The sequence below is a fragment of the Sturnira hondurensis genome, unplaced genomic scaffold (assembly GCF_014824575.4).
Source record: "Sturnira hondurensis isolate 20B ecotype Veracruz unplaced genomic scaffold, ASM1482457v3 Scaffold0006413, whole genome shotgun sequence".
Classification (NCBI taxonomy): domain Eukaryota; kingdom Metazoa; phylum Chordata; class Mammalia; order Chiroptera; family Phyllostomidae; genus Sturnira; species Sturnira hondurensis.
In genome coordinates, this window is record NW_028079044.1 from 52,429,681 (window position 1) to 52,456,375 (window position 26,695).

Genomic DNA, 26,695 nt, shown 5'->3' on the forward strand with positions numbered 1-26,695 from the left:
TCTGCTGCGCCAGCCGTGGAGGCTCACCTCGCTGGCGCATCAGGAGCTGGTAGAGTTGGCCCAACCCTTCCACGCTGGAGCCCTGGGTGGCCCTGTCTGGGTCCTGGCACAGGACCCCCAGCATGGCCACCAGCTGCCCGACCCGTTTAAAGTCCTCCTTTGGCTGTGAGGAGAGTGCCGGGGAACCGCTGAGGGCAGATGCCACCCACGGAGCGCCCCCACCTGCCACGCTCTCACCCCACCACATCCAGTGTCGGAGTGGATGCCCTCCATTTGTGTGGCTGGGCTGGGACAGGCTTGGGCAACATGTAAGTGGGGAGGGGGCGAAAAAACTCAGAAATCAAGAGACATCACATGCTTGTGTAATAGAAGAATCAGAAAGCGTGGAAAATCCCAATGGTGAAGGAGTTTCCAAACCGTAAATAGAGCCAGCACAGGGGACTCGGCATCCCCGGGACCTGGCCCCGCGTGCCTCACCCTGGGTGCAGGCCGGGGTCTCACACCGTGTTACTGTCAGCTGTGGGCAGCCCGCCCCCGGGCCAGTGTGCCGAGCTAATTGTTTAAAACGCCACAGTAAAACATCCCTGTCTCCAAGGCACAGTGTTTTGGCGCCTCCATCAATGTCACGCCCGAGGCGAACGCCTCACCCTGGTCCCACTCTGTGCTGTGGAAATTGATTTTGAGTAAATTGAAGCCACTTTAAACACCTCTCGAGAGGCCTTCCGGTCCCAGGAAAGCTGGGGGAGTCTGTGCGGTCAGCTGGCCCTCAGCCCCACCTCGCTCCCTGACCACACCCCACGCCCGCTGCCTCTCTGCCTTCCCGAGGAAGGCACGCAGGTCAGGGTCCGTGGTGCAGGAACTAATTTCCTCATCTCCCCCCGAGGCTCCCTAAGGAATTTGTGCTGATCCTGGCGGGTAGATGAAACACCACTCACTCCCTGAACAGGGCTAATGGGGATTCCACCCAGGGACGGCAAGGCGGATGGCGGAGGGTACGCTGGGTCCCCTGAGTGGTGGGGGTCCATGGTGGGTGGAGGGTGGCGGCTGGGTGGTGGGCCTCCCACGCAGTAACTGCCACCCTGGTCCGGGGCAGGGCCACACACCTTCCCAGCCCTTCCCTGACCCCTGCCATCTGAGTCCAACTGAAGTTCCCACCTGAGTTCCCACCCCTCTGAAGAGGCCGCATTTCCTCCCACTTCGTGGGTGAGAAACAGAGGCACAGGGTGGGGCTTCAGGTGCATTGACAAGAGCCTAGCCTCCTGGGTCAAGGGTCAGCACACTTGGGGGCAGAGCCCAGCTGGGGGAACTTGTAAGACCCTTCACTCTCGCCCCAGCCTGCTTCCTCTTATGTGAAAAAGGGGGTCTCCTGGCCACCAAAGAACACTTGGGGATCCACCCCGTGTGGTAGCAGGGGCACAGGGAGCCTCGAATCTAAGCACCCTGGCAGGCACTCTGGCGGGAGGGGGCAGTTTGGCTCGGACAGCAGAGGGGTGTGGCCTGAGCCAGCGGGTACTCACGTCCAGGTGCAGGTTGAGGCTAAGGAATTTGAGGAGGCTGACGCAGCTGTTCATAGCCCGCTGCCGCTGGAGTGCTTTATCGGACACCAACCAGGTGAACAGGTGCTGCGGTTGGTGGGGCCGGCAGAGCGGGTGCTGCAGCGGAGGCCCCGGCCCAGGCCCCGCCCCGCCCCGCCCCCGCCCCGCCCCAGGCCCCGCCCCGCCCCGCCAGGCCCCGCTGTAGGCCCCACCCCATCCTAGGCCCCGCCCCACCCCACCCCATCTTAGGCCCCTTCCAGGCCCAGGCTCCGCTCAACACGGCCCTTTCTCCCCTGGTTCAAGCTCCTGCGTTCAGTCCCTGGTTCAAACCTGCTTGTGCCGGCACGGCACCGCCCCTCCCTTTCTCACCGACAGCAGGAAGTGCAGCTCGTCCGCCGTGGGGTTCTCCACGAGGAAGGTCTGCAGCAGCTGGTCTAGGGCCTCCGAGGTCTCGTTGTAGAGGGTCTGTGTGGGGACAATGTACAGGTCAGGTGGCCGCCAGGTCCCAGGGCGTGGACGGAGGGTGGAGGCTGCTGCAGGGCTGAGTGCTTCTGGCCTCCGGGTGCGAAGGGCGCCCACTTCCTGCAGACTGCCCAGGCCAGGCTGCCCACCAGAGAGGGGCCCTCCCAATCCCAATTTGGCAGCTGGGAGACTGGGCAGGAGGGTGGTCTGGGCCTGCCCAGTGAAGAGGTAAGACCTTCTCCAGCAGGGCTGGCTCCCTAGGCGTGTAGCCTGCCCAGACCCTGGCCTGGGGGTGGGGGCGGGCTGTGCTGCCCCGCCTACTGCCAGCAGCACCCCGAAATTCCTCACAGATTCACACAGGAATCCCACACTCTCGTTCTGTGGTGGTCCTGGCAGGTCACGCAGCTGGTGTCAATTCCTGGGTCCCCCACACGATGCCCCCAATCTCTCTCTCTTGCTTGGCTCATCCGGCAGGCTGGGAGAGGGAGGGGTCCGCAGAAATGGCCTAGCCCACTCTCCATTGGAGCCTGTCGGAGCAGAGCCCTTGGGTGCTGGCCATCAGCTCCATGGGTGCCTGGGGAGCCCCCTTGAGCTCTCCGAGCTGCTGCTGGAGAGGCAGGCAGAGGAGGCCGACGCAGGGCCTGCCGGGTGGCCGGTGCTCACGAACACCAGCTCCCTTCCGGGGCGTGCTGGGGGCAAAGCTGGAGGCCCTGCCCGAGGTCCCTGTCCGAGAAGGGCCACCTCGCCGGCCGCACCTGGATGTTGGGTGGCTCCAGGAAGAGGCAGGTGTGTCTCTCCAGGATGTCCAGCGGCGGCAGGGCCAGCACGCTGTGGAGGCAGGTGGACAGGAGTTGCGATTTCTTCTCCAGGTCCAGGGGCAGCCTCAGCTTACTGTGTGGGGGACAGTGGGTGGTGAGGGAGGGGCACGGGGAGCTGGGTTTGGGAGGAGACACCTGCAGGCAGCCAGCAGTGGGCTGGCAGGAGCACAGCTCCTCCCCTGTCACCTTCCCCATGTTCGCCTCTGCCTCCTCAGCCTGCCCCTCTGTGTCCTGTGGGGGGCCTCCCATGCAGGTGACTTCGGAGGGATTTGTCAGGGCCTCGAGAGGCTCTGGGTCCCGGCACCTTGTGCGGGGCAGTCTGGCAGCTCCCTAGCTCCGGCCACTGTGGCGGGACTTGAACTTGGTCTAACCACTCTGGGGAGGGCCTGCCCGAAGCCACTGCCACCTGCTGAGGGCAGTGCCCAACCCGTCCCTCTGCATTTAGGGGGCATGTGGTCTGAATTCCCCAGGCCTCTGCTTCCTAGGCAGGCTCACTGGTCCTGGCTCCCCTGGTCCCACCCGTGGGCGGAGGGCTGCGCCAGCGTCCCCGAGCCTCCCTCCCTTCCCTGGGCTGCTGGCTCAGTGGCCCTTTGTATCTCCTCCCCCGACTGCCCAGTCTGCTCCAGACTCTGCCCCAGGCTGGGAGCTTGCCCTGACTGCTCTGGCCTTGGGTGTCTAAGGGAGTCTGCTCACTCTGGAAACCCAGTGCTTGGGCCTCTATGAGCTGCCCACCCCCGGCCACCACGGCCACCCTGGCCCTTCACAGCGGGGCCTTGACTCCTGACCTCCCCCTGCCTGCTGTCACGCTGGCGTCACGCTTGGCCGGCAGGTACTGTCTGATGCCGAGGAGGGCCCTGTGTGGGGCTGGGGAGCCTACCAGAGGCTGGAGATGACGCAGATGGCCTGCTGGCGGGCTGGCGTGTACAGCGCATCCTTGGGCTCCTTCTGCAGCAGGACCTGCCAGTGCGCAGGGGCAGGCTGTTGCTTGAGCCTGGGCCGACCCCACTCCCGACACCAAGTGCGACCTCTGCCTGAAGGCCTCAGTGCCTGGCACCCCTGCGCCCCACAGGGTCACGCTCCAGGTCCTGTCCCGCAGGGTGGCCTGGCCCCACTTAGGGAACAAGGGCACAGTCTTGAGACTCTGTCTAAACGCTGGTTTGCCCTGCACCAGCTGCTTGACCTTGACTTCCAAACCGCTGCGAGCTTTGCTCTTCACAGACCGCACGGCCTTGTTGCGTGTGAGATGCGAGAAGGAAGGCACGCAAAGCAGGGTCTGGTCCCAGCGGGAGCTCGGCAAACGGGAACTGCTGTTATCGTTACTTTCGTGACCGTCCACCGCCCCATGTCTCCTCCCCCGCCCGGGGCTCTGCGAGGCCGCGGTCTCTGCTGGTGACTGCTGGTCTGCTGTAGGCTGGTGGCAGCAGAACCGGTGGCTTTGGCTGCTCTGGGCCTCAGCGATGTCCCCTGCTGGGGGAATGTACCTGGCCAGCTCAGGGTCAGTGGAAGGACCGAGTGAGGTGGGGGACATGGATGTGCTTCCCGGTGGCAGAGCCTGTAAGGGGCTCGTACCTGCTGCAGAAACTTGGCTGCCCCTTTGCTTACGAGGCGCTGCTGCTCTGAGGAAGGGGCCCTCTGCCCTGCCCGCCCTCTGCCCTGGACTGACGCTCACCATCAGGCATTCTGAGAGCTCGGACAGCTGGGAGAACTGGTGGCTACGGGCGCCACTGGTGTGGCTGACGGCCTCCACCAGCATGAGGACGGCGGTGAGGAAGCTGTGCTTCAGGGTTTCATTCTGGCGTGAGCGGTCAGGCCGAGGAGCAGAGGGCGGGAGAGAGTAGAAGCCTCGGTCACCCGTGGCAGCAAGCCCTGCCAAGGGGGAGAGGGGGCAGCCTGGGCGCTGGACGTACCCAGGAGCTGTATCGGAAGAAGAAGATCATCCGTGACAGGATGTTGTCCACCCACGGGAGGATGTGGGCCTTGGCCTTGACCGCCATCTGACCGTAAGCCAGGAGGATGGTGCTGCTGGCCCACTTCCACCGCAGGTCCTCCGAGGCCAGGCCCTGGGCGGGCAGGTGTGGAGCATCAGGGCCATGCTGGACCCTGCCCTGGGGGACCAGCGACGGGGGATGCCCCAGGCCTTAGCAGGGGACGAGAGGCAGAGAGCTCTGAGGGGTGGCGGGCCTCAGTTTACCTCAGCAGAAAATAAGGAAAAACGTTTCTGTCTGCGGGAGTTATCTGGGGCATAGTGGCTGCTCTGTCCACCTGTGGGGGCATGAGGTTGACCTCTGGCTTTGACTCGTGTGTTGGACAGGACTCACGGTCGAACAGCTACTGACAAGCCCAAATGGCCACCATGGCTACGCCGAGAGCTGTCACAGAGCATTTCCCAGAATGGCTCATCTCAGCCCCAACAGCTGGCGAGGAAGGAAGGGGAAACTGAGGCACAGGGAGCCACCCTGAAGGCTGGCGTAGAGGTGGGGCCAAATGGGGCCAGGACCTGTGGTCCAAAGCTTACGCTGGGGACCCTGCTGGGAGGCTCGGACCTTTCTGGAGGGCGGGGCCCCAGTCCTCGCCCCTTGGGGGGCCCCAGTGATCCCAGAGCCATACCTTTGGGGAGAAGGTATGGAGGCTGCACTTGACGGGCTCGCTGTGGCCGAAGCACTCCAGGACGGCACACACGTCCTCCAGGTGGCGGGCGGCGGCCAGCCCCACTGTGATAGCCATGCCCTAAGGGGTGGGGCAGGAGGGCCGCCCCTCACTGAGGGTGTGGAAACCGGGGAACTGAGGCTCGGAAAGGGAGGGGCCTTGTCTGGGCTCACAGACGTCCAACCTCCCTCCCACCCCGCACACTCTGGCACACGCGACTCCAAGCCCAAGCTCATCGGGTTTCTCTTACGGGGTCTGCAGGGTGGAGGGTGGCAGGAGGGAGCCGGGACTCCCTGCAGGCCTGTGCCCGCCAGCCCCCCAGCCCCCAGCTCTGAGCAGACAGGAGCCAGAGACCAGAATGACGGCCCAGGGACTAGGTGCATGGTGCAGAAGGGGCCCTGAGCTGGGATGTGCCCAGTCTGGGTGGGTCAGGGCTCAGTGGGGGGGCCAGGGTCAGGCTGAGCCTGTGGGCAGGGTCGGTCAGTCTGGGCATAGGCTGAGGGCTGGTCCTCACCTCCCTCTGCTTGGGCCACCGGTGGGAGGTCTCCAGGAGGGTCTGCAGGTGCTTCCTGACCGTGGCGCCATTGTCCTCGGCTTGGAGAATCAGCCCATAGAAGATGAACAGGAAGGCCTGGGGGAGGGTCAGCTTCCTGTCCTGAGTCTGACCCTGCTTTGTCCATCCCAGCCACCTGGACCACCAGCAGCTGTCCTCTGACGGACCACCCACTGCCTGCCTGGTGGGGCACCTCAGGGGTGGTCTTGGAGTCTGGGCCCCTCCCCCTGGTTTCTCTTGGGCCCAGGCAGCAGGATGGCCCACCTTCTCCGGGGGCTGCTCCTGGTGGGTCTGGTCTGGCTTGGTGAGCGCCCACAGCAGCTCCTTGGACCAGACATCTGAGTTCAGGAACTGGACGGCCTGGGCGGCTATCTACGAGCAGGCACAGGGGCGGGCTGGAGCCCTCCCCGCAAGCTGGATCCTTGCCCCCCAGCCCCTCCCTGCCCCTGCCACTCAGCTACTCCTCATGGGCCTGCTGCCCCTCCCCTCTTCCAGGACGGGGTTCACCAGGAGGAACCTGAGCCCCTGGAGGTGACTTCGTGGGCAGGCAGGGAATTACGGCTCCCATGTCCTTGAAACAGGACGGCTCGGAGCCTCTGGGCCTCCTGCAGTCAGTGTGGTCGCTGGCTGTGTTTCAGGGCCTGAGGCCTGCGTTGCTGATCCATGAGTGGGGATGTGGGCACCGCCCTGCCCCCACCGGGCACGGTGCCCTGTGGGCGGTGTTCCTGTTTCGTGGACTGACCCCTCAGGGGGCGTGGCCCTTCACCCGTGGGAAGCCCCCGCCTCTGGTTTCAGTCACTTCCCCTCCTTTGTCTCTTTACAGACTCTTTCTTTGACTCCCTCCTCTAGTTTATTTCAGAAAATAGAATGCATTTCAATTAATTCATTAAGTAACTTTAATCCTCACCTGAGAATGTTCTTTGTTACCCGCATTTCCTAAGTTCCCCTTGTGATTTCTCCTGTGACCTGTGGGTTGCCTGGCAAATGTGCTACTTTCCAAATATTTGAAGTTTTTCCAGGACTGTTTTTGCTATTGATCTTTAATTTATGTTCTGGGCAGAGCATGCACGCGGCTCGATGTCAGTCCTTGTGCGTGTATCGGAACTTTACATGGGGCCCTGCAGGGCCTGGGTCTTGGTGAATGTGCTGTTTGCCTCCGAGAGGAATGCCAATTAAATCAATCTGCTTAATTAGGTTGTTCAAGTCATCTATAGCCTGAGTGATTTTCTGTCTTATTTGTCTATTAATTACTTGTATTGCTGCTGCTGGTCTTCTTTCTACCAGAGTACGGTTTAACTAGGACGATTCTGCGGCTGCGACCGTGTGATCATAAACAGGAACCCGAGCGAGCCCTTACGTGGAGTTCTTCCCATAACCCTCACGACACACACCTGAGCTCGGTGCTTTCATCCCCACTGGACAGGTGAGGAAACTGAGGCACCAAGAGACAGTATAGGTCTGCCAGTCACCTGGCTGCGATTGGTTGAATGTGGACTCCAACCCAGGTGAGCGGGGGTCCCGTGTCCCTCCTCCCAGCCACACAGGCCCTCACGTGGGCGGGTGGTCAGAGGTGGACATGCGTGGACACCACGCCTGGACTCTGCCCTCTTCCGTCTGCCCCAGCCTGCTCCCTCCTGTCCTGTTCAGAGATCCACCTGCCTCTGCCTCCTTGGGGGCCTCTCAGTTGTGGCCCCACCCCCAGGAGGGGTGGGAAGGGCCTTACGTGTGCCGGGCACCAGCCCTGGGCCAGCCACACAGGGGCCAACGTTCAAATCCCAAATCCCCGGGGCTGTGGTCCAGTCCCCTCCCCTCCCCAAGCCTGTTTGTTCATCTGTAAAGTGGGGCTCCCCCCACCCCCACACATTGGTGTGCTGCCCGCTCCCCTGTCCCTGCAGCCCCGGCTCCCTCCCTACCTTGCTCAGCTGCTCCTCCCAGCTCGCCTTGTCGACCTGGCTGAGGGGTCCCTCTGTGGGAGACAGCGGTCGCTGGAGGCTGGCCTGGAGGCCACAGTCAGGCTCTCCATCCTCTGTCCCTCGGACCCTGGACTGAGTCGGGGTCCCTGCCTGTCTCAGGTCCAGGGTAGAAGTGAGCTCTGAGGACTGAACTGTGGTTGAACTTGGGGTCCAGAGCGAGCCTGGAGTTGTCACACTGCAGGCTGTGCCTTGTGACCCCGGGAGGCCTCAGGAGGCTCACCCGTGGCCCTTGGGGGTGTGCTGGGATCCCCACAAGGGGAGAAGATAAGGCGGAGAGAGGCAGGCATCATGAGACGGGAAACCCAGCCTCGGAGGGAGGGGCTGCTTCAGGGTTGACCCTGGGGGTCTCAGATGTCACCCCAAGCACAGGGGGATCTCCACCCAGCCTGCCAGGTCAGGGCAGGGCTGCAAAGCTGAGGCTCCAGTCTGCCTCCTCCCAGACCGTAGTTTCACCGGCGAGCATGGCCTTTGAGGCCACACTGTGTTCCGCACCATCCCCAACCTCTTGCTGACACCACCGACTAATTCCTCCCTAAGGTCCTGAGGCATATACACCATTCTCTCCTCAAACTCCTCTCCCTCCCCCCAGGCACAGCTTAGACTCGGCTGCCTCTTCCAGGAAGCCTTCCCTGCTGGTCACCAAGGCAGCCTAGTGCCTCCCCAGCTGAGCACTGGGTGAGTGGCTGAAAGAGCACCCGGTGAGAGCTGGCATTCGCCTCCCCGTGAGCTGCTAATGGCAGGGACCCCGGCATGGGCGGGGCCCCAGTCAGCATCTGGTGCTGTTAGCAACAGCTGAGCCCTCATCGTAGCGAGACCCTGACTTCAAGTGGGAATGGGTCAGCCCGGCTGGGCAGGGCTACCCTTTCACAGGGGTCCCAGCAGGGCTGGGGGCTGTGGGGTGCTTGGTGGGCAGAACTGCACTCTGCCTCACCCTCCAGCACCCTCCTGACCTCTCTCCATGACCTGTCTCTCCCCTGCCTTACTGGCCTGGGAGCAGAAGGTGGCCTCAGGTATCCCAGGACCCAAGGTCTGGACGTACGTGGAGAGGTCAGGACGCCCATCACGTAGAGGAGGCTGCGGTGGGGGAAGACGCCCCTCAGGACCTCGGTCTCCAGGTGCTGGGCCACCGGCCGCCATGAGTGCCTGCAGACGGCCACCAGCAGGTTGCTGGCAGCATCCTGGTATGCCTCCTTCAGCTCCTGTGGGCAAGGGGGGCAGATGCGAGAGCGGAAGATGGGTGCCCCCACTGAGCACTGTGGCATCTCACACAGTTCTGTGCCTCTGCGACAGGTGGGGGCAGGGTGAAGCGGCCCGAGCCAGACACACACCTGTGTGGTCCCGCAGCTCGGGGCCTGGGGTCTGGAGGGCCCAAGGAGGTTTCGGGGAGGCCCCGTGTCCCCCAGGCGCCCGATCGACCCCTGACCCTGCAGACAGCCCCTTGGGGGAAGGCCTCGGACGTGGGAGCGAAAGCAACCCACGACCACAAACACATTGAAGCCCGGAATCAAGTAGCTCGGAGGAGACAGAGGCCAAACGGAGAGATGGAAACTTCCAGCAAAACCCTCTTTCATATCCTCTGAGAGATAAGAGAAGATACTGCATCGTCGAGGGTATGAACATCACGGCACGAGAGAAGAACATTCCCAGAACAAATCGAGATGCCTGGCAAGTTAAAGACACGGAGGCCCGGATGGGAAACTCAATTAGAAGGTTTGGGAGATAAGGACGCACTTCAGAGGGTAGAACAAAGGACAGAGAGCTGGAGAAGGAGAGGCAGATAAGAATATTAGGAGCCTTCGAAAGCGCCTTATCTGAGCCTCAGTGTCCCCAGGGCCTGGCTGGAACAGACACACAAGACATTGTCCCCAGCGAGTCAGCGTCAGCCACTGTCCACGAAGCGAGGATGCAGGGCTGCCAGACTCGGAGGCTAAAAGCAGCCGCAGAGTAAGGCCCATCACCGTGGAACCGCGGGCCGCGCCGGACAAAGGAGGTCCCAGAAGCCCGCCCACAGAAAGGCAGGCTTTTCTTCGCCTCTCAGGCAAAGGAGACACGTTCAGATGGGCTCTGGGGTCCCCCCAGCCACACTGGGGGCAGGAAGACGGTGGGGTGGCCATCGTCGATGCATGCGGTCCAGGGGGAAAGCTCTGAGATTTCCCCACAGGCGTGGTCTCAAAGTCCTGCTTCCCACACACGTTCCCAAGGAGCTCCCAGGGCACGTGTCTGCTTCGGGAGGGAGGTAATGGGGACAGAGGAGGGCTTGGGGAGGAGGGGATGGAGGCCCCGACAGAGGTGGGCTCAGACGCGGAGGCAGGCTCAGCTGGCCGGACCTGCCCTCCTCCGTGCAAGAGTCCCTCGGGACTAGTGCCCACAGGAGTGCCGGCAGGGTGCCCCAGGGGGCTCTTGTCCACCCCTGGTGGGGCTGCGGCCTGGCCTCGCCTGGACACCCTGCCGCCTCCCCCAGTTGGGTCACGCCACCCCTCCCCAGCTCTTCAATATTATTATTATCAGTCTGTCAATTATACATAGATGTCTTGCACTTTCAAATGTGCCCAATTTACTTCACAATTTAAACCCCCTTTTTACATCTTAAAAAGAACTTGAGAAGAAAGAATATTGCAAGACATGGACACCCTGGCTTTTCTGACAGGGGCGACGCACAGGCCTCTGTGGGGAGTGTGAAATTCGTCACACCCGCGTCCCCCAGCTGGGCGGTGGCCATGGGCAAGTCTCCTGAGCGTAGCCCCCGGCCCCTCCATCCGTGTCGGGGGTTAAGTCACACCCATTCCTGCCTCGCGGAGTGCCAGGGCTTGGACCCATGATGGTGACCGGGTACCACTCCCCGACCCTGACTGGGCATGTGTTTTTGGCTTCGTCCCAGCTGAGACAGCAGGCCAGCCTGGGGCAGCCCCTGGAGTGATGCCTGTGGAGGGGTGGGGTTGGTGGGTGGTCCAGGTCAGGACCTGTGTGTCCCTGTCAGGGGGCACCCTGAAAGTGGGCGACCCAGGGCTGAGTGACAGCCCGGGGTACATGAGACTCGAAGAGACTTCCAGAGGCTGGGGAGTGGGGGGCACCAGTGGTAATAGTAAGGAGGGGGTGGGGAGGGTGGCCCGGAGCCCGCTGCAGGGCAGGGGCCCTCGGGGAGAGGGCACTGAGCTACAGTGGACATCGGGCTCAGGTTACAGGACCTGAGGCCCAGACAACAGTGAGCTCTCTGGGCCTCACCTGCCTTGGCTGGGAAATGGGTGGGTGGGGTTGTCCCTCCGAAGGGGCTGGTGGTAAGAAAATGGGAAAATGGACAGGAGTCACTTGGCTGGGCCGTCCCGGCATCCTTGGATCCCTGGGGGGGCTGCCTGCACCCCGGGGGCTGCGGAGAGGGATGCCCACCGTGGACTTGGCCATGTTCTCCAGGGCCAGTTTGATGAAGGCCTTCTCCCAGCTCTCCTCCAGCGAGTCGCTGACTCCGATGACGGTCTCCAGGACGTGGAACAGCCGCAACTTGTGCCAGCTGGAGACCTGTGCGCGGCAGAGCGCGCAGAGGCTTAGGGCCATGTTGGGGGTCGCTGTGAGAACTTGGGAAAGGTGGGGAAAGGCGGGGCCAGGCCCAGGGAAAAGGTCCGAAGTGGGTGCATTTGGCTCTTTGGCCAGTAACCGGTTAGCACACACCTACTAAAAGCACACTCGGGCCGTGGGCTAGGTTTTGCAGAGACAGGTGAATAGAAGTTGTCTCCGTCCTCAGAAACTGCTATGGGGTTTCAAAAGTGTTCCATCTCGAAAGCCAGTTGATTTAGGCATCCCTGCGTTTACTCACTCCCTAGAACTCACACACACCTCCTCCAGCAACCATCCACCTGCAGTTCCATCCCTCCAACGACCCAGACCCATCTGTCCACGTACCCACCCACCCACCACCATCCACACGCCCATCTCGGTCACTTAATGGCTCTGTGACTTTAGGCAAATCGCTGTCCTTCAGCCTCAGCCTCAGTTTCCTCATCTACAGGGGCCCTAGTGTCTGTATCGCTCGAGATTGTCCTCAGGTCAGTCAACAGACCGGCCCACTCCCCAGGCCCCCCCTCAGCCCTTTGGCCACATGAGGAGATTGACTCGCCCTGAATGCCGCAGCTGCCATGCGGAGGAGCTGAGGTTTGAGCCACTCTGGGACCCAGCACCCCCCGCCCCTGCCTCCTGTGCACGGCCCCAGCAGCCCCACCTCGGGGTTGTCTGTGAAGTAGTCGTGGGTGGCCTCCAGCACCAGCCCGGGGGCCTCGCGGGCCATGCTCTTGATCTTCCTGACGGTGTAGCTCAGGTGGGCAGGGTCCGAGCCACTCAGGTCTCGGAGCATCTTGAAGCAGATTGCTGAAGCGCAGGGCAAGGGCGTGTGAGGGGGTGGGCTTCGGGAGGGCTGGCGTGGGGAGAGTGGTTTGAGAGGGAGCGCAGGAGCGCGGGGCACGTTCCTGGGCCTCCTGGCCGTCCAGTCCCCGGGGGTTCAAGATCCAAGTGGCACGAATGCACCTGTGTCCCCACCCGTTCATCGATTCAGCCGGCTTTTCACCCATTTATCCATCCACCTGCCTGCCGATCCATTGTCCGTCCACCTCTACATTCACACGTCTGTTTGCTCATTATTCCCTCTGTCCCTCCACTCATCTGTCTGTCCATCCTTACACTCATCTACCAATCCAACTGTTAATACATGCATCCATTCGTTCACTCCTTGATCCGTCCATCCGTCATCCACCCCCCACCCACCCATCTTCCCACCCATAAACCCATCATCCATCCGCTCTCTCCCCACCTGTTTGTCCCTCCGTCCAGCCAGGCAGCACTCACTGCCACTCACCCTGGGTGGTCAGAGGGCTGGGTTGGGGGCTCGGAGAGGAGTCAGGGCCCAGCCGGGCACTGAAGGGGCCTCTGGCCCTGGGGCCCCTCCCAGCACCAGCAGACTCTGGTTCTGTGGGGTGGCCGCATGAGGGGCTCTGGGCACTCTGAGGGTGGGGACAGTGAGTCGTGCCTGAGAGGGAGGGGCGGTCACCTGCACCGCAGGCTTTCTCCAGGAACGCCCTGTGCTCCTGCGGTGCCAGGGCGGCCTGGCTGCTCCTTGACTTGCACAGGAGGATGGTGGTGGGGTGTGCCGCTCTGTCCCTGCGGGCGGGGCTCTGGGGCGCCCTCCTGCAGGACAGGTCCCTCGAGGATTCTGAGATGTGGGCCGAGACTCTGAAACGGGAAGCGGGTCCTGGGTGCCTGTGCCTGTGTGCAAGGGACACGGAGAGCACCCTGGGTGGGTGTGGCTGGGTCCCGCCCTCTCAGGGGTCCACCCTTTTGTTCAGTGCACTGATGGCCTGGGGCCGGGGTGTGAGCCTTGCCACCTCAGAGGCACTGTTGAGTCGGATGGGCCGGACACGGTGGGTGGACTGAGGGGTTCGGTATAGGGCATCCAGCCTCCAGCTCTCGCCCGGACTTGAAGGAGGACCCGGGCTTCTCAGGACCACGTGAGATGCCCCGGCCCCACCTGTGCCTGCCAGGGGCTGGGGCAGAGCGTAGTGGAAGGGGTGCGTCTCAGCACCCCTCAACGTGCTCCGCCATGTACGAGATGTGTCAGGTCACGTCACTCAAAACCCACCCGTGGTTCCCCATGAAAAAAAGCCATGAGAACTAAAAAGCGAGTTCATCAAATTTGCAAGTATAAGGTCAGTATGTAAAAATCAGTCCTATTTCTATAGGCTGGAAATAAGTAATTGGGGATTGAAATTCAAAAGGTACCAGATATAGTAGCACTAAAAATGATGGGATATACAGGTATGAACCTAACAAATAACTGCAAGATCTCTATACTGTAAAGCACAAAATAACGATGAAAGAAACGAGGAAGACTTTAACGAGAGGAGACACACCATGGTTGTGAATGGGAAGACTCAACACCATTAGATATCACTTTTCTCTAAATTTATCTGAATATTTACTATAATCCCAATGAAAATCCCAGCAGGGTTTGTGTGTGTGTGTGTGTGTGTGTGTGTGTGTGTGTGTGTAGTAATCAACACGCTGTCTTTAAAATTTTCATGGAAAAGTAACAAATGACCTCAAGCTTTGTTGCCAGCCCATGGTAGGCGAGGCCATACTGTGTGAGAGAAGCACAGAAACACAAATAAGTGGAACAAAACACAGAGTCCAGGAAAGACCTGCATGTTCGAGGCTAACCGACTTTTGATAAAAAGTCGATTGGGGAGGGACACACAGGTGGGGACAATTGTCGGGTATTCACACTCGAAACTGCCCGATGTTGCCTCAAGCTGGGCACAAAAATTAACTCAAAATAGATCATAGACCTCAAAGTAAAACCTAAAGTTGTAAAACTTCTGGAAGAAAATAGAGGAGGCAACCTTCATGGTGGTGGGTGAGACAAAGACTTCTCAGATGGACACCAAGGGACATAAAAGAATCATCAAGCTGGGTTTCCTCCGCACGGAGAGCTTCTGCTTTTGGAGAGCCCTCTGTAACGGAGAGGGGAGGCTGTGGACTTGGGGGCGTCTTTGTGGACCCCACATCCGATAAAGGCCTCTACCCGGAATACAGAGAGAACACAAAAGAAACTCACTGAGAACCTGTCAAAATTCGGCAAAAGACTGAACAGACATGCCCACCTCAGGAGATAACAAAATGGCAAATAAATAGCAAAATGCTGGGCACCCTTCCCCAAGAGGGAGACGAAGGAAAGGTCTGGAGGGACACCGGGACCCGGTGACCAGAATGGCGTCAGTCAGGGGAACGGAGGGCAGAGGAGGGCCCAGTGGAGGGCGCCTCCTGCCCTGTGAGGGGTGGGGAAGCCACGCTGTGCGGCCAGTGGGGGGCAGCCTGGTGCGTCCGAGGGAGCTGGACGTGCGTTCACTCTCCCCCCACCCCGTGGCTCTTTCACGCCTAGGCACTCACTCTGGTGCCACGGCAGCGGATGTTCACACCACACTCTGCACACAAGCGTTTAGAATGGCGTTCTCTGCAATGGCTCCGTGTGGGAGACACCCACGTGTCCTTCAAGTGGCGAGGGCACAAATCGCACTCAATCCGTGGATACTGCTCAGTGTTAACAGGGACTGAATGGCTGAGAAAGGCAGCTCAGCGCGTTACCAGGGGGCAGAAACCCCTAGTTCAGGGGGTGCTTGTTCAGGGCCTGTGATGTGCCGGGCACCACCAGGGAATAGAACACATGGAAACCCCTGCCCTCACGGGGCTGCTGTTCTTGGGGGAGAGACGATGAACAGACAAGGAGCTGAGCACCCCGTCAGCTGGGGACAGGGACATGGGGGGAGTTAAGGGGGACTCGATGGGCCAGCTGTGGGGGTCAGACTTTAGGAAGCCTGGTTTGGAGAGGTTGGCTGGGAACAAGCGCAGGGTGTGGCTGGCTGACTGAAGAAATGAATGAGCGATGAATGAATGAAGGCCTTGGGGGAATAACGCAGCTTTTCCAGCCTCCCTTCTCATCACTTCGCCTCTACCTCACTGTCTCCTGCACCGCACCCCATGGGGGTGGCCTCACACCAGCCCCACGACCTGCCGGAACACAGAGAGGCCCAGTGAGCTGTCCCAGGACCCACAGCCTGTGCAGGGTGGTGCGGGTTGAGAGCTGGGCCCTGACCTTGAGGCCATCCTGGAAAGTGGGACCTTCCACTCGAGGCTTGGCTGGTGCCAACTCCATGCCCTGCGGGGGCCTCTGCCCGGGCCGTACTGGCCACCTGCTATCTGGCCCCAAATCCACACCCATGCTCTACCTCGACCAAGATGGAATGCAGTTTTAATACAAGGAAACAACCAGAACACACCCGGCTGCAGAGGTGGCGAGGAGACTGGCCTGACTGCCCCCGGACACAAGGGGGCGCCCATCAGAACCGCCGAATCCACAGGTCCAGGCTGCTCCCCAAACAGCGCACAGGGAGGGGCTCGTAGGCCCCCTGGCCTGGAAGCCGGGTCTTGGGGGCTGGGCACCCCTGTGCCCCAGGAAGGGCGCCCTTCTGCCTGGGGCTGAGGAGGCAGAGGAAGATGGAGCTGCCCCTGGGGCTGCCCAGGACACTCGGGGCACTGTTTCCTCCTCTCAGCCACCCTCCCCAGCTGCTCCTGGCTTCTGGGCCCCTCCCTCCCCAGGATCTGGGGGTCTGCCCTGGAGGCCCACAGGGAGGCTCTCTCCCCAGAGAGGGAGAGGCCAGGGCCCCTGTGGGAAGTGGGGCGTCGGGGTCCCCTCCTGGGCTCCCACAGGCCCTAGCCTGGCAGTGGCTGACCTGGGGTTCTGGGACAGAGCCGATGACATGCTGTCAGCCATGGAGTGGCTGCCTGCCTTTTCCGAGCTCTTCCAGTCCATGTTCAGGTGCGGTTAGGAGAACCCGCAGGCCCTGTCCTTGTGCCAGGCAGGGTAGCCCTCTCTCTGGGCCTCCCCTGCAGGGCCCTGCCAGCCCTGACCTCACCCCTGACCTCACCCTTGAGGTCACAATGGTGCCAGCGCCCAGGGCAGCTTTCCAGGGACACTGGTGAAACTGGACACTGTGGTCTGGGCACAGCCCATGTGCATGTTCCCACGCTTGTGTTCCCAGTGTGGCCTCGGACCGGACCTTCCATCTCTGGTTCGCAGCTGGGCCCTGAGACCCCTGGGGTGGCCACAAACACTGGGCCACAGCCTTGGGGGACCCTGAGACGGAGGGCCCAGCCAAGCTGGGCCAGGACTCCCGGCCCGAGAAACCCTGGGCCAGCCAACATGCGTTGTAGGTAGCATGTTTGAGGCCGTCGGTCCCACAGCAGTGGGCGGTCAACCGCCACGGGTCCCGAGCCAGGCAGCGGTGGAGTTGGGATTCCGTGTGAGCTGACGCAGAGCAGCACTGGGTCCAGAAGGCAGACTGGGCCCCCGCATGGGCCTCTGTCACTGGACTTGGCTGTTGGAGGCCCCTGGGTGGGGTGAAGAGGGGGAGGCTGCAGGGACCGTGGGACCTTTGGTGATGGGACCTGCTGATACCCCAGCCAGCCCCTGCACTGGAGGGACCCCAGCCACTGTGCCGCCCCTGGACTTGGGAGACAGACATGTGCCCAGGACAGGGCCATGGTGGGAAAGTCTCAGAGACAATGACAGGCACCGTCCACCCCGCTTGGAGGCTTTAGGGCTGGTCCCCAGGGCTCCAACCCCAAGCTCCGCGGCTGCTGGCTCATGGCATGTCCAGGGCCTCGGCCCCTGTGTAGATGGGCCAGCAACGCCCACCTCCCCGGGTGGGTGGAGACGTTCATGCTTTTCTGTGAGTGGAGCTCGGCGCAGGACGGAGGCCCAGCCCCACACAGCTACCGGGCTCTCTGGGCAGCCGCACCCCCACTGGGGCGGAAGGCTGCCTGACACTCCTTCCAGGCTGGTGCTCGGAGTTTGGCTTGGTGGCAGGGGGCCTGAGGCAGGTGGGGCAAGGGGGCAGTCAGGACGAGGGTGTGTTTACGGAGGCCCCACTGGGCCCCCGGCACTGTCCTGTGCATGTTACTGGGAACCTTCCACCCCAACACCAGCCCAGCAGGTGGGGGCTGTGATTTTCCCCGAGGCCCCGGGAGGGCGTCCTTTCCATAGGCTGTGCCAGAATGGAGGGGTCAGCACGTAACCCGGCTCCCCTACACCAGCCTTCCCCATCCGCCCACACTGGGGAGGGCACCGAGCGACCCGTCCACGGGTCCTGCCCTGAAGGAGGGTCCCTGGGAGGCCTGACCGTGCCGAGCTGCCAGCATGGGCTTGGGGTGCCCCTCTTCTGTGAGAAGGGCCCCAGGCCTCTGGGCATGTCCCTGGCAGGCATTCTGTCCAGGGGCCCGTGAATGGATGGGGCCACCCCATGAATGTCATGGATACTCTTTAGGTCTTCAGGGATTTGGGAGCTGGCTGTTAAATGAGACTGGTTAATCCTGACTCCCCACGGCTGTAGTTCCTCCCTCCGGGACCTGGCAACCGGCTCCAGCCTGTCCTGGCTCTGGGACTCCCCCCTCTCCTGGCCCCCTGTGCAGGGGCAGTGAGACCAGCTCCTGATGGGCCCCTGGGGTCAGTCGGGGTCCTGCCAGCCCACCCAGGCTCCCCTGCTAGGTGCTGCTCCAGGGGCCTTGGCTCAATGCCCTGGCCAGGCCCATGCCCCTCCCCCTGCCCCAGCCCTGGGGGTCCCGCTATTGGCCCTTGGCTCACAGCCAGTTTTGCCCCACTGGACACCGCACCCCACACAGGTGGAGGCCTGGAGTTCCCTCCCCGCCGGGCTCCAGCGCATAGGGGGTGCCCACGAAGTGCCTGCTGGTGGAAGAGGCAGAGAAGCCCTGAGTAGGGGCTGCCCAAGAAGGGGGTCCTGCCTCATGGGCCTGGACCAGGGGGTGGAGACCCAGAGTCAGCAGCAGCCTCCTGGGCCCCAAGCAGGCGCCTTGCTTGGGACCCCCTGTCTTCCGACTCCCCCTCCCCTCACACCCCTCCCCTAATCTTTCACAGAAAGAAGAGGGAAAAGAGGCAAAATAAAGAGGATTTCTCCTCCACTTTCTGAAAATGAGATTTTAAAAATAACTGCAAGGCAGAGGCAGGAGGGATTACCTGGGAAGAGGGGGCTGCACAGAGCGGGTCTGGCAGGACCTCTGGCCCTCTTCCTCCTCCTTGGCACCCTGACACCGCCCCCCCCCGCTGGCCCTGAGCCCCCCGGGCTGTGCCCTCCTGCTCTCTCTGCCTGGCCCTTGTTTACCCCTCGGGGTGGCCGGAAAGGGTAGCCCTGCAGTGCAGTCGGGGGCCGGGGGCTGCTGAGCGTGGAGGTGACCGTGCTGCTGAAGGAGGAAGGCACGCGTGGCTGGGACTGTGCTCCTAATTAGGGCCCTTACTCCCCCCAGCTCACTGCTCGCTGCCGAGTCACGCGGCCTCGTGGGCGTCTCCTGGTCCTCGGGGCCCTGGGCTTTTTCTACCTCCGTGTCTTCGCACTTGGGGTCCCTCAGACCCCCCTTCACATGACGTGCAGCCGTCACCCTCAGCTGCAATGTCCTTTTCCCAGGAGGCTGTTTCTAGCCACCGAGTGGTCCTGAGGGGTCCCTCCACCTGCCACTGTCACAGCCCGGCACTCTTTCCTGATCACAATTGGTGTGTTTTTTTGGCGGGCGGGGGAGGGGGCTTCATTACAGTTGTCCCAAGTTTCCCCCCTTGGCCCTCCTCCGCCCAGCCCACTCCTGCTCCCACAGTCCACCCCCACTCTGTGGTCCATGTCCATGTGTTCACACGTGTTCTCTGAATGGTCTCTTCCCCTTCTTTCCACCGTTATCCCCCTCCCCTGGCCACCGTCAGTCTGTTCCTTGTGCCATGCCTGCGGTTCTCTTCTGTTCATCAGAGTCCTCTTACAGATGAGATCACACCGGGTTTGTCTTTCCCTGCCTGGCTTATCTCACTTTGCATAATGCTCCCCAGTTCCAACTGTGTTGTCACAAAGGGCGGGAGCTCCTTCTTTCTGCTGCATAGTATTCCATTGTGTGAATGTACCACAGTTTTTTAAAACAAGTCTATACCAATTTAGATGAACTGTTTCTTTTTTTAAATGATTTTATTTATTTTTAGATAGAGGGGAAGGGAGGGAGAAAGAGAGGAAGGGAAACATCAGTGTGTGGTTGCCTCTTGTGTGTCCCCTACTGAGGACCTGGCCCACAACCCAGGCATGTGTTCTAACTGGGAATTGAACCAGCAACCCTTTGGTTTGCAGGCCAGTGCTCCATGCACTGAGCCACACCAGCCAGGGCTTTACCACAGTTTTTTGATCCACTCATTACTGTTGGGCCCCTGGGCCATTCCCAGCTCTTGGCTACTGTAACTAGCACTGCTGTGAACGCGGCGTGGAGGTTCTTTTGAGCCCGTGATTCGGGATTCTTGTCAGTTGATGTTCCTCTCATTGGTCGGTCAGCTTGCCCTTTGTCTTACAGCCAGACTGTGAGCTCCCTGCGGTGGGGACTGGAGAGCAGATGGTACTGGCCTCCACCCCCATCCCACGGGCACTTACTGTCCCCACAGTTCAACGACAGCCTTGCTTTTCTTCTCTGGCACCTGGCCACCGGCCGAAGGAACGCCCAGTGGGGTTGAGCCCCAGTGGCTCCCAGGCAACCACTTGCCTGATGATACCCTTCATCGGCCTCTTCCTCTCCCCTGGGGGTGCCTCCCAGTGGCCTCTTGTCCTCACACCAGTGCCCCAGAGTCACCTGTGTTCCAACCCCTGGAACCTGTCGTTGTTAGCTCATATGGCAAGAAAGGACATGGTGGCCGTGATTAAGTCAAGGGCCTTCAGAGGGGGTGGTTACCCCGGGTCATCTGGGCGGGCCCTACATGTCATCACAGGTGTCGTTGTGAGAGGCAGTTTAGATACTGGTGGAAGAGGAGGAGGTCGCCAGATCCTGGGAGAGGCAGGGACGGGCCCTCTCCTGGAGCCTTCAGAGGGAGCATGGCTCTGCCCGCACCCAGTGACAGCCCAGTGACACTGTTTCAGCCCAGTGACACTGTTTGAAGCCACCTGGGGTGTGGTGACCTGTGGCAGCAGCCCTGGGAAATGAACAGAATGGGTTTTGCGAAGCCCAAGCTAAGACACCTGGGCCTAATTATTGGGGCAAACCAGAAGTTTTCCCTCCAAATGCGGGATACCTGTGCCCAGGTGTGGACTACACTTTCCAGCCTCCCTTGCAGTGAAGGGTGACCATGTGACTAGATTCTCACACCCCATTTGAGATGTGAATTGTGCCATTTCCCCTGGTGTGTTAACCCTCTCTCCAGGGTGGGAATGAAAAGTGGTGAGACTCCATTCAACACAGCCAATAAACAGTTACCTTTCTGAGCCTCAGTTTCCCTGTCTGTACAACAGGGCTGGAACCAGTTTACCTGAGATTAAATGAGAAAAGTGGTCGCTGTGGAGAAGGGACGGTATAATGGGACAAAAGAGACAACCTGGTCGTAAAGGGACGCCTGCGCGCCCAGGCCCGGCATTCCGGCCTGCTGGGATGGCTGCCAGTCTCATGGGGGTCGAGGGGCCTGGCCCAGAGCCCTCTGAACTGTCCTCTGAAAGCCCTAGACGTGTGCGGTGGGTTCACTCACACAGAACGACGGAGGAGGCCCAGGCAGTGACCAGCATTCCCCTGCACCGCTGGGGCAGCAGGGGGGCCCACACAGCTCCCTCTTTGGGCAGGAAGCAAGGCGCATCTAGGACGTCAGGGGGCATTTTTGGAGAAGAGGGGTTTCCGCCCCCAACCAGGGGTCTGGCCCAGGAAGGTTCAGGCCTGCCTTTGCTGGGCCCCCAGGGAAGCAGAGAGAGAAGCAGGCTCCTCACCATGGCAACCACTCCTCACCCACCCACCACAGCGCCTTCCCAGGCCCCCGTTCCAGGCCAGCCCTGTCTGCCCCCTGTCCACTGTGGAGATGCTGAGAGGGGGCTGCTGAACCCTGGAGTGCCTATGGGGTGGGAGGCTTCGGCGTGCAGGAGCGGCCAGCCTCTGCCGGGTCGTGGCCTTGACACCACGTGAACACTTACTGGACAGGGGCTGTGGACCCCGGGGTGACTTGAGTGAAGGGGGAAGGGGGCACGGGGTCCATGAACGGGGGCGGGGCGGGGGCTGGTGCAGGTAGGGGCAGTCTCTGAGTGGCAGGTGAGCTACAGGCGTGTTGGGGAGGGCCCTCTGCCCCTATTGACCTCCCCCCTCTCCCCTGCTAGCCCAGCCCCCTGCCAGGTGGGGCCCCTTTAAATACAAGGTTCTTTCCTCCCCAGGAGGCCCCTCCCCCAGTCTCCTGGGCAGCCAGGTAAACAAGCCTGACCCCCAGCCTGCTGACATGGCCTCCTCCTCTTTAGGGGACCCCAGCAAGGCAAGTCTGCCACCTCCTCCTTTACCTCCTCCAGGTAAGACACTGGGTGAGGGGAGGGACGGAAGGCAAGGGGGTGTCAGTGGCATCTGGGGCTCTGAGACTGTGACAGGGCAGGCAGCCAGCGCAGCTCCTCTTCCTGGGTGAGGGAGGGCTCTGCCAAGGCCACGTAGTCAGAGGCCCCATCCCCTGACCGACCCACACTTCCCGCTAAGTCAGGGCCAGCTGCGCTGCCACCCCACCCCCACCGCCCCACCCCCACCAGGGGGCCTGCAGCCCTTGCACCCTGAGCCTGGAGGTGGGGCAGGGTCCTGTCCCTCAGGGCTCCTTCCCCGTCCTTCTCTGGCCCTGCTCCCCCACCACATCCTTCAACCCCCCCTGCTGTACTCTGAAGGACACTCCACCGCCCCTACTGGGGAGGGGCAGTCCTGCCCTGACCCGAGGTTATTTCTCCCACTCCCCCCACCTCTTTCAATTTTGGATGTTGGTCACTGACCCTCTTCATCTCTGGTGTGGAAACAGTGGTGATCTCCCCTGTCACACTGGCCCCTCAGTCCCCATCCCCCCACCCCCCAAGCCTGGTCCTGCGTGGGCCTTGCCCCGTCAGTCCAGGAGCCCCACTCCGGCCCAGGCCCTCTGCAGCAGGACTCCAGCAGTCCTGGGGGGCACAGTTCCTAGCAGGTTCCCACCTCCTCCCACCGGTCCTGCCTCCCCCTCTCCCTCTCCCACCCCCTCTGCAGGGTCATCACACCCTCCCATACACCCTCCCTCCCTCTCGGGCTCTCTTTTCTGTTGTGTCAGCCTGGTAGCTTTCTGCCTGCACCCCCCCCCCCCGCCCCCCGCCCCCGGGCCATTGTGGCTGAGAGGAGCAGGGGAAACTCCACCCACCAATGCCTGTGGGGCCTTCCTGTGAGGCTGGGTCCCTGCCCGGACCCTGCATTTGATCAGACTCTGCATTTGGACCCTGTATTCCTCCTCTTGCCAAGCCCCGCCCCTCCTCTCCCACTGAGCTCAGCTGGGGGCCTGCCCCCCACTGGGAAACTTCCGTCATGGGAGGAGGACTCATGGGTTTTGGGCACCGTGCGCCCCACCCACTTGCACTTGTGCCCCCAGGTGCTGTCCACCCCCACCTGCTCCCGCACCTGGCGAGGCTGCCTTCCTGTTCCTTCCCTCCTGGTCTCAGCGGTGCCCTGAGCCCTGCCCCCACCCTCTGCTGCATCAGGACCCTCGGTCTCTTCACAGGGTCTCCCCATCAGCACAGAAGTGTGCTGCTACTTATCCTGTCTCTTGACCCCACTTCCCTGTTTGTGACCCAATGTTTCTGATCCCCTTTATAGCAAAGCTCAGAAAGGTTATTTATACTCACTGCCTCATGATTGTTCCCTTCCATTCGCTCTGCAGCCCACTCCAGCCGGTCCTTTCTCTCGGGCCCTTCGCTGAAGCTGGCCAGTCCCCAGTCAAGGCCAGTCCCCAGGCCTTGCAGACGCGGCCTGCTGGCAGCTCATGGCCAGGCCTTCTTCCTGCATGGCTCCCTCTCCTGTTTCAGGAGGGGCTCCCTGGCCTGGCCATGGAGAAGGGCCTCTTCTTCTCACATCCTTGGTGACCTCGGTTCCTTTAAACAGCAGCTTCCAGGAGCCTGTCCTAGCCTGCAGCCCCCACCCCAGGGCAGGCTCATGGCCAGCGTCCTCTGTTCCTCTGCTCTGGCCTGTGTGAGGGCACCCACCTCTCCAAGGTGGACCCCTGGCTCCCCACCCCAACATGCAGCTCTGACCAATCCTCATCTTGTTAAATGGGGCCTCTTTTCTTCCAGCTGCTGAGGCCTAAAGCCTCGGGGTCTTCCTTCTCTCTTCGCTCCTGCCACACCCTCTCTACCAGCAGACCCTGTGGTTTCTACCCTCGAGGTAGACACAGAACCCGAGTGCCTCTGCACCACCCTGGCCTCGCCAACAGCCCCTCTGCCCTGGATTGCCGCCCCCGCTGCCTCGTGGTCTCCCAGCTGCTGCCCTCACCCCTCCCTCGGCCAGTCCTCACCACACCCGCACTCACCTGGCGAGCTGCCAGAGGGCACCACTCCCCTCATGCACCGCCTCCTACAGGACCCTGGGGCTCTCTCCTCGCCTCCTACAGGGTCCCCATCCACAGCCATCCTCTTCTCCACGTGACCCGCGCCCCACCCCCCCAGCCTGCCCTTCTGTCCGTGCTGCGTGTGCGGCCAGGCCAGTGGCTCACGCAGAAGGGCAGCCCTCCAAATCCAGCGGCCTCCTCCCTGAGGCCTTCTGATGGGCAGGGGAGATGGGCTGCTGTGGGTGGGAGGCACCACCCTTTAGCCCACCCCGTGGGAGCCTCAGAGCTGTCCAGGGTGCTGGGCGCCAGGGGCCGGAGTCAGGGTTTGGGAGATGTCCAGGGTGCTGACGCCACAGTCCTGGTGGCTCGCTCTGGCGATATCGGGGGGCTGAGCTAATAAACAGCTTTCGGGTGATAAGGCTGGTTGCCAATGTCTTCTCATTTGTGAGGGTGGCAGGACATGCTTGATTGCTCCCGTTTTCTAGAAGGAGAACCTGAGGTGCAGGGACGTTAAAGGACTATGCAGGCTATCACGGGTAGAAAGTGGGACCTCCGTCCCAGGCCCACCAGCTCTCTGCCCTGCAGTGTGGGCCCAGGGTCTGAGTGTGGGGCTCTGATGCCCGGCCCAGTGCCCGTCTGGCACACGTGATGCCTGTGCATGCCTGTGTGAAGGGGCGGAGAACGGTCATCCAGAGGCCTTAGCGTCGGGAAGGTGTGGCCAGCTGGAAAGGGCTTGCCCAGCCAGGGTTCTGAGCCACCTTCAGGGTGTGGGCCATGGGTGGGCTTTGAGGGTGCAGAGACCCGCAGACCAGGGCAGAGTGCTGTGTTCACATGCACATGGCTTTCTGAGAGAGGGTCCTGGACTCCACCAGACCCCCCAGGAACCCAGGCACGACTCCTGTGAGACCGCAGGACAGAGGCCTAGAGACGGTCAACACTTCTCCTTCCACTTCCCCCCAGGGAGGGGCCCCCACAGAGACAGAACCGACTCACCTCCTAACCGGCCCCCCCCCCCCGGCACCTGTGGAGCCGCACCCCCCTGGGTCCCGGGGCCAGCAGTGACAGGCTGCACTCTCACCCTGGGGTCCTGCCCCTTGGGTCTGAGAGGGCTGGCACTGCGCCCCTCAGCCTGCCCCTGGGAGAGAGCTCTTCCCGTTCTTGTCCTTGCTCCATCCCACGTGGGCCGACCTCTGGGCTGGGCCCCCTCGATCCATTCTCTGCACAGCCTGGCATCGACTTTCTATGGAGAGAGGCTGGGCCACCCGCTTCCCCATTCACCCCTGTGGGTGGGATGAGCTTGTTTGGGAAGCCCTGCCTGCCCCCCTGGCCCGCCTGCCTGGGCTTCCTCCCCATACGGAACTTTCCACCTAAATAATGTTTAGTGGCAGAGTCTCTTTCACAGCGTTCAGGGCCTCTCCATCCTCACGGTCTGTGGGCGTCGCCCCCGCTGCTGTCTGGGGCCCAGCTGCGTGGTGCGCGCTCTTCCTCCCTCCCCATCATCCTGCCTGTGTGGCAGCGCTGCCTGTTGCATGGCGTCACTCGTCCTTGTCCCCTGTGCCCCGGCCCCACAGGTCTGGCTGTGTCACAGGAGATCCGCTTCCCGGACATCTACGGCGGGGACACGCAGCTCTGGGAGGCGCACTTCCGCAGCATCGGGCGCGCCTACCGCGCACTGGGCAAGGGGGACGACTTCACCATCCGCGTGCTCACGGAGGACTTCACGCTGCCCTTCCCATTTGCCTGGCCACCGGGGCCCGACCCCGCCAACGGGCCTCTCTTCTACGACCCGCACGACCGCACCGGCTTTGACTTCCTGCTGCGGGGCCCCGGTGCCCCTCCGCCCGCGCTGCTGCGGCCCCTGCACAGCACGGCGCAGGCGGCTCTGCGCAAGCGGCAGCTGGAGCGCCTGGCACTGAGCTACGCGCAGGCGGGTGCTGGCCAGCGGCCGGGCCTCGTGTTCCTGGCGCCTGGGCCCACTGCTGGTGCCACCATCAATGGGCCTGCAGGGTCAGAATCTGCCACCTCCAGTGGGGGCACCCCAAGACTGGGCTAGCCCCCTGGTATCCCCAGAAAGTTAATAAAGAGTGCATTTGCTTCTCCTGCCCCCTCTGACACTCTTTGCTGGACACCCCTGGACAGGCCTCTGGTCCCTGCTGGGCCCTGATCTCAGCTCTGCCCCCAGGCCAGGCTTGGCCGATGGTGGGGCATGCAAGCCGGGTGGACCTTAGACGGATAGGGAGTGAAGGGGCAAAGTCAGAATGGCAGGCAGAACAGGGCTGCCGAAGGGAAGAGGACCTGGGAGAGGGAGGTGGTGGCTGGGCTGCCCCCAGTGCCTGCCCTTGGGGGTCCTAACTACAGCCCTGGAGTGGGTGTGGGTGGCTCTCCCCCACAGATCAGGACCCCAAAGTCCTGGCTTCTCCAAGCAGCAGCTGGGATCTGGTTCCTGGTGTGTCTGACTTCAAGTGCATACCCAGGAGTCTTCCCATTTTCCATGACAGGTGCACTTGGGTGTAGGAGATGGGGAAGGTGGGTGGACAGACTGGGAGGGCAACAGGTCGGAGCAGAGAGGGGGAGACAAGGAGCCCAGAGAACAGGGTGGGCAGGGGAGAGGCTGGGACTGCAAAGAGACTCCAAATAAGGAAGGCCACGCAGTGTACCCCCTGTACTGCTGCCCCCTTGCCCCCTGCTGACTCTGGGGAGGAGGGGGTGCCCCCTGCTCCCCACTTCGGGGCTGAGAGCATTCCCTGAGTTAGGGACAGCGCCGGGGGCCAGCCTCCGTCTGAAGAGCATCCCCGTCTCCAGGC

The 26,695-nt window shown here is 62.0% G+C and overlaps 1 protein-coding gene across 1 annotated transcript in view; it reads right to left on the reverse strand.

Moving 5' to 3' along the window:
• LOC118988787 (maestro heat-like repeat family member 5) overlaps nucleotides 1–16,334 on the reverse strand; it is a 32,048-nt gene extending 15,714 nt beyond the window's left edge. Inside the window, exons 1-16 of the mRNA XM_037048741.1 lie at nucleotides 16,255–16,334; nucleotides 13,020–13,201; nucleotides 12,198–12,343; nucleotides 11,372–11,500; nucleotides 9,027–9,186; nucleotides 7,928–7,980; nucleotides 6,279–6,386; nucleotides 5,976–6,092; nucleotides 5,423–5,542; nucleotides 4,723–4,875; nucleotides 4,485–4,607; nucleotides 3,693–3,772; nucleotides 2,744–2,888; nucleotides 1,905–2,000; nucleotides 1,518–1,622; nucleotides 28–163 (exon numbers count right to left, since the gene is read on the reverse strand). Coding sequence (XP_036904636.1) covers nucleotides 28–163; nucleotides 1,518–1,622; nucleotides 1,905–2,000; nucleotides 2,744–2,888; nucleotides 3,693–3,772; nucleotides 4,485–4,607; nucleotides 4,723–4,875; nucleotides 5,423–5,542; nucleotides 5,976–6,092; nucleotides 6,279–6,386; nucleotides 7,928–7,980; nucleotides 9,027–9,186; nucleotides 11,372–11,500; nucleotides 12,198–12,343; nucleotides 13,020–13,201; nucleotides 16,255–16,334 — 1,933 coding nt within the window. The remainder of the gene's footprint in view (nucleotides 1–27; nucleotides 164–1,517; nucleotides 1,623–1,904; nucleotides 2,001–2,743; nucleotides 2,889–3,692; nucleotides 3,773–4,484; nucleotides 4,608–4,722; nucleotides 4,876–5,422; nucleotides 5,543–5,975; nucleotides 6,093–6,278; nucleotides 6,387–7,927; nucleotides 7,981–9,026; nucleotides 9,187–11,371; nucleotides 11,501–12,197; nucleotides 12,344–13,019; nucleotides 13,202–16,254) is intronic.
• Nucleotides 16,335–26,695: the final 10,361 nt, after the last annotated feature.